The 6,919-nt window shown below is 32.7% G+C and overlaps 1 protein-coding gene across 4 annotated transcripts; it reads right to left on the bottom strand.

Annotated features, from left to right (window-relative positions):
- On the bottom strand, window positions 844–5,440 carry LOC18609350 (zinc finger MYND domain-containing protein 15). Of its 4 annotated transcripts, none has more exons than XM_018115034.1 (13): window positions 5,269–5,438; window positions 5,063–5,176; window positions 4,716–4,834; window positions 4,101–4,150; window positions 3,928–4,028; window positions 3,368–3,452; window positions 2,874–2,982; window positions 2,298–2,469; window positions 2,088–2,159; window positions 1,809–1,922; window positions 1,433–1,659; window positions 1,196–1,354; window positions 855–1,074 (listed from the first exon to the last, which is right to left on the bottom strand). In XM_018115034.1, exons 1-11 carry the CDS (start codon window positions 5,368–5,370, stop codon window positions 1,567–1,569), a joined length of 1,131 nt encoding a protein of 376 aa, XP_017970523.1. In that variant the 5' UTR covers window positions 5,371–5,438; the 3' UTR covers window positions 855–1,074; window positions 1,196–1,354; window positions 1,433–1,566. The 4 variants fall into 4 exon arrangements, with proteins under 4 accessions (XP_007044478.2, XP_017970523.1, XP_017970524.1 ...); XM_018115035.1 differs by having other exon boundaries at window positions 1,196–1,340; XM_007044416.2 differs by having other exon boundaries at window positions 844–1,074; window positions 1,196–1,659.

Genomic DNA, 6,919 nt, shown 5'->3' with positions numbered 1-6,919 from the left:
CAAGAATATGTATTTTAACAGTGTTAGTGACTTTAATAGTGTTAGTGACTTTAGAGGTTATGATAGACTATATGATTCAAGAAAGAATTGAATTATATAGAACTAAAAATGAGAATACTAGGTATAAGACATACTGTGAAGGGAATGGTTGTGAATGAGTGATTCATGCATCAATCTATTTGGATAGAAAGACATTCAAGATTAAAAAGCTCATGAGTGAACATAGTTGTATTAGAATCGACAATAACCATGTTGCTGCAACAAGGGCGTAGCTAACCAAGATGCTAGGTGCTCAATTGCATTTTGAACCCAATATGTCTTACAACTTAATGCAACATGAATTGACTCAAAAGTTTGTAATTTACCATTAGAAATTAACATTAGAGGTTAGGCATTTGGACAACTTACAATTTACTACAACTCAATCTTGGTGGCAAGAGGATTTCAATACCCAAAGTATTATGGCCTTGAGATTTTGGCATTTAAGGCATAAAGGTGTATCAATCTTCTTCCTATTAGTTAGAATTGTCAATATTAAACAACTAAAAGTTTATCATGTTAATGAGAAATTTTAAATTTTCCATTGTATATGTCATTCGATTGCATAAAATTTCCAGATGATGATATCATAGGCTCCTTTGAACTTGTTTAAAATAGAATTATGTTTAACTGCTATTGATTTCAGTATAGATTAATTGTATATTTGATTTAATGCAAAAATGTTTTGAGAAAATTTTCAAAAACTGTTTTGAAACTGTTTTTCGAAATCTGGGTAGTAAGCTGTCTTGTTTTCTTTTTTTGCTTGTTTGGTTGTCAAATTTGTGCATACGATGCATAAACATGTAGGCAACACATGGCAGCAAGTTGAGATTGATTTGATGAACTAGTGGGGACTTGTTCATGCAGCAAAAGAAAAACATATGGACTTAACTTAGTGCAACAGGCAGTGTCCTTTGTTGTATAATACATACATTTTTAAACGTTAGCAAAATCATATTAATATTAAGGATTACCTCTAGTCTCTTCATCATAATTTGCACACTAGAACTGGCACATGATCAGGCATTATTACACCTGCAGAACCACCAAAGGAGTGATCCCATACTACTTTGTCAGCAAATGTGATGTTCTATCAACCTTGAAAAGTAAATTGTACAATTTTCAAAAAAAAAAAAGGTAAATTGTACAAGATTACCTTGGTTACATTCTCCTTTATTGTAAGACCTGCAAATATTCGATTGAACAAATGTACAATGAGAGCAGATCATTTCCTACAGCAAATAGGAAGCAGTTTGAATAGCAAGGAACAATCAAGGTGCTGCTTCCACCACCATTGCTGCCTAAATGGATTTAACTGAAAGCATCAATACAAATAATCAAATTAAACAAATACAGCTCCACAATTTGTTTGAAACTAGATGGGGAAGAGTACCTTGGTTACATTCTCCTTTGACGTAAGACCAGCAAATATTTGCCTTAAGAAAATGAAATCTATTGAATACCAGCAAATATTTGCCTTAAGAAAATGAAATCTATTGAATAAATGTATAATAAGAGCAAATCTCTTCACATAGCAAAAAGGAAGCAGTTTGAATAGCAAGGAAGAATCAAGGCGCTGTCTTCCACCACCATTGGCTGCCTAAATGGATTTAACTGAATCTACAGGACAGAAGCAACAATACCTCATATTAAACAAATACAGCTCCACAATATGTTTGAAACTATATGGAGAAGCAGATGGGAAGAGGCGATGGAAGGGGGATGTTAGGAGGGGGAGAGTGAGAGAAGAAGCAGTGATGTGAACATACAGGAAGTCTGAGAGGTTGGCTTGTCACAGCGTTTATGCAGCAAGCTGCAAGATGACAAGCTTCTTCACAATAATCAGAAAATACCACAGGGACATTTATCTCCTTCATTAGCTCCTGAAATGCTCATCAAAGAAATGGGAAAAACTTTCCGAAATGCTCAAGCAGAAAGGACTGTATAAACTTAAAAGCTTTGTGTTATACTATAAACATAAATGGACACTTGCAGCGAACATCATGAATGATAAAGTGAAAAAAACTCGGGGTATATCAAAGACATACTATAGTTGGTAACCAACTTGAATAAGCTGCAATGCCAGCATTCGGAGCAATAACTAGATGGGGAAAGGAATTCTGTCACAGAACAAATATTCACAAGAAACAGCAATGGGCTGAGCCAATCAGATGAGAAAATTCCCAAGATGACAAGCTTTGAATGAACAGAAGGGGAAAGGACAAAGTAACAAACAGGTATGAGAAAGAAGCAGAAACCTTAGATATATCTCTGAAACGATCATGATAGAATCCTCTATGGAGCTGCAGTGTGACAGCAGAAGATATACGAGTACCTATACCACAGCTGGTGCTCTCATTTTCAGATTTGCAGGTGCAATCTTCCTCAATGCAATGAGCATAGCTGTATAGATCAACCTTATCACCATCCCTATTCATCAAATTGAAACAGGAAGCTTCAGAAATGCCCAGCACAAGTTTGAGTTAAGCCATCAATCATCAAAAGTTGGAACATTTAGAAGAATAATAAAAGACCAAAGATCAGTTCCGAAAACAGCCCCTGCTAGCTCAAATTAATTGTAAGAGAAAAATTTAAACAGTTCAAAGAGAAAGAGCCTATTTCTGATCAGGAAATCAGAACAAAGCAACCTGATCAATCCCAAAGTCAACCTAGATATCATGACAATTAAGACTAATCAGAGACATAATGAATTGTAATCTAATGCAAGCAGACAATTGAATTGATTCCCACCCAAACCAACTAGTTTGCCTTACACTTATAGCCCAGAGAAACCAAACTTAAAAGTTCAACAAACACTTAAGCGTAAGACCAACCTATGCTGTGGTACTGCAGGTCCAATAAGCTCAATATGGACATGAACCCCAGGAAAGAGTGCACGCAACTCTCCAAAGACAGCAAGTTGAAGGAGCTCTTTCTCAGGCCCTTGGAAAGTACAAATCACAAAGAAAACCTTAAATTTAGATAAACCTAACTAGGACTATAGAAAGAAACCATGAAGAAGGTTACTGGTATTATATAAATGTAAACGAAAGTTTTTCATACATATAACACTAGCAGAATATATTAAAAAGAATAACAACAAAAAATAAATAGACAGCCCTGAAAAATTGGAGTACTCTTTTTGATGCATTATCAATTAATTGTAATATCTACTCGTCATTGAAAATCATCAGCAAGTTGTTGGGAATCTAACGATCATTATCCCCCTAGCCAATCAAACACCTAAAGGCATGCACACACATCCTACAAGAGGTAAAGTTTCAAATTACAATGCATGGAGAGTTAAAAGTTGAAAATCATAGCGTACCGAGATAGTGTATGCACAGTTTACTAACTTCAAAGGTCAAGCTTCCTAATCCAGAAATTTGTATGGCATGATACAGTGTAAGGGGCTGAGACAAAAATAAACAAATAAATATATAATTAGTGCCAATATGAGGCAAAGTAAGAGGAGAGACAAATGAATATCTGTCTATGCTAGCTAGTAGCTATCTACAAAATATAGCATTTACTGAAGTTTGCAATTGAATTCAGTGATTGATTGATTTCCTTTAACCAAGTTTCTAACTTTTAGTCATTAAAATAATTGTTTTTAGAGTTTATCAGAGCAGAAGATAGAACAAAACCCTCTCAAAATTAGGAGTAGGAGTAACAGCTAAGAGTTGTTTCTTAGTAATTACTCATACATAGGTATAAAGCACTTCAGAAGTTGAAAGATATAAATCAGAAATGAAATATCATCCTCAATTTCCACTGTGCAAGGATAAAGAAATTGCAGTAAAAGATGTACCATAAACACCAGTTGATGATTAGAATTAAAAAGTTTATACTATGAACTGATTTTAAAACACATCACACATCTCATACCCAGTGAAGAAGCAAAGCAACAGGTGAACATAGCGGTATGCACCTCCATTCGTAGTAATCCTTCCAACTGGACAAAGATTTTGCTATTGGAGATGACGGCCCTGCATTATCACACAGTCAAATGCCAGAAACATCCATTAAACCGAACCAAAAGCTAGAAGCAAAAGGGATACCACGACATGGGCACAGGATACTTGAGAAATTCCAGGTATTATTTTCAGGCCTGCAGACAAAGTTTCTAAAATCAAAAAAAAAAGTGACGAAAATTTTCAATCTGAACTGCCATAAGTTACCAACTGGCTTAATTAGAAACTTCTGTTATTTAAAATGTATAAATTCTCATATAAATTAAAGCTAAGGAAACTCTATAGAAAATCCAAAAGATACAAAGGTAAAATGCACCAATTGCTACCACTTTTATTGTTTACACAACACTCTTTTCATACTATAATCAATTATATGAATTGCATTAACCTTGATATCCCCCTAACGGATCACTAACTCTACCATTCAGGAACAGAAACATATGAGATGTCTTACCTTTCACCAAGTTAGCTGTAGCCTTTTAATTTCAGTTAGCCTTGATTACGTTTTTCTCCTTACAAATAAAGCCCAATCCACCAACTGATCCACACATTTAATGTCAAGGAAATAATAATAACAGAGATAAAACCATCCCCTAAGAAGCTTCTAGGGAATATCTACTCTATTCACACTCACAGCAGGGGGTAAAACTCTTGATTTGGCAAGGGCTATCATCACCAATAAACATAAGAGATGAGAGAAACCTGGAATAATTGAAGGATGTAATGGATGCCCCGCAACAGCATTCACAAATCCACATTCCCACTTGATGAATGCCCCTCTTGCTCAAGAAGGAGCACCTGCTCTCCTGCTTTTCATTAATCTACCAAAACCACAGTCCAAACAAGCATATAATTAAGTCCTGTAAGTTTAATAAAAGTTTAATTGCAATTTTCCTTACTATGTTGTAAACATGCATATATACATTGTGAGATTTGAAAAGCATTCAAACTAGCCCATCGAGCTACTCTAATCTTTGACTTGTTCAAGCTGATTTACTGCAATCTTATCCTGAATACCATATATCCAGTGAAGCAAGAGGGGCAGTTACCTGAACTGTAGCTTCTTGAGAAAACGTGAAAGGAAAATCATTCAACAAATCTAAGCGTTTCATTTGCTGCTCCAGCCTATCGCACTCTTCTCTATGTTCCTTCCAGTGCGAAATCTAGGGGCAATTGGATTCCAAACAAAAATTAACTCAAAAGTAGAAATAACAACTTGGCAGATAATAAGCTGAAAATATATATTTTCAAGCACCTGATGAGAAGCAGAGCAATAAGCAACGGCTCCGCAGCGACCGCATCGTTTTCTGGGCGGGCCTAAGCACCGAGTTCCGCTCCCCTTCCCGGCGCACTCCATGGAAGCTTTAGCTGTTTTCTGCTAGTTTTCCCAGTTTCAGAAAGTCGACTCCTAAATTTTAAGAGACGGTTGTCGTTTTGGGCTTTCCTAAAAGGCAGCCCATGTCCTAACTAGTATGAACCAATAATATAATTAAGCCCCCCCTTACCCTACCAATATTTTGGACTGCCATCGACGCAGTCAAAATCAGCCCTTTTGTTTTCTGTGTTATGAAATTAGCAAGCCATTGATTTTTTAGGTGTCCATAGTGGTTTTTTTTTTTCATAAAATTTAAAAAAATTCTTAAATGATTTTAAAATTTTTAAATAAATTTTTATATATTTTTATTTTGAGATAAATAAGCTTTTATAATCAATTGATAAAAATATCACTTGTCATTTTATATCACGTGATGCTAATATGACATGTTAATATGTAACAGTAAGTGGTTATGTAATATTTTAATATAGCATAATTACATAGTCATGTATATTTTTCACTCTCCACATTAATATAACGTGGACATAAAATAACAACTAATATTTTGACTAATTGTAGTTAATCAACCGTTAATCATAAAAGTCTATTTAACTTAAAATAAAAGTAAAGGAACTTGATTGAATGTAATAGAAAAATAAAGACTTATATAAACACTTTTAATAATTTAGGAACTTTTGAAGATATTATGTTTTTTGGGAAGGGTTTTCAAGTTTGACTTTTTGGATTGTAGTTTCAAAATTGAAAGCAATTTAAAATATATATGAAAAAGGAAAATTTAATAACTTTGTCACCATAAAAAAATATGATTGTGCCTTTCAATATTTTTTATTTTTTATTATTTATAATATTAAAAATTACATAAATATATATAATTCAAATACTAAATGTTTAGATAATTAAGTTTTGAGTCACCTAATTAAGGACAACATTTTGTTTAAGCAAAAGTAGAATTTTACTAATCATATCATAGCACTGCAGAACATGAAATAAGTTTCTAGTCATTTATATTTCTTTTTTGGCATAATGGTCAACTAAGTGCTTAAATTATTTAAAAAAATTCAAATAAATTCTTATTCTTTTATTACGTTAAATCAAATCCTTATACTATTATTTTATGTCAAATTAACCCTTATGACTAATAATTAAGTAATTGTTATTAATCAAAATAATACTTGTGATTTTATATCCATATGATACTGATATGACATTAATATGGTAAGTAAAAAATGTTATATAAGTATGTTATCATGTCAAATTAGTATATCACATCATCATCAATTATGATATGTCATCAAATCATATCATTATTAATTATAACATATTAATATGTCATGTTAATGCCATACGACATAGAATAATAATAGACATTTTGACTAAGTTAATAATTAGTTATAAGAATTTATTTAGTTCAAAATAAAAGTATAAAAACTTGATTGAACGTAATAAAAATATAAGAGTTTATTTATATTTTTTAAAATAGTTTAGGAATTTTTTTAAATATTATGCCTTTTTTTATTTTTCTTGTATTTGTTTGAATCTAAAAAATTGAAATTTTGAATTTCCTATCTTA

The sequence above is a fragment of the Theobroma cacao genome, chromosome 2 (genome assembly GCF_000208745.1).
Source record: "Theobroma cacao cultivar B97-61/B2 chromosome 2, Criollo_cocoa_genome_V2, whole genome shotgun sequence".
Lineage (NCBI taxonomy): Eukaryota > Viridiplantae > Streptophyta > Magnoliopsida > Malvales > Malvaceae > Theobroma > Theobroma cacao.
Note: the sequence above shows the minus strand (reverse complement) of the source record. Positions and strands in the feature narration are given on the sequence as shown.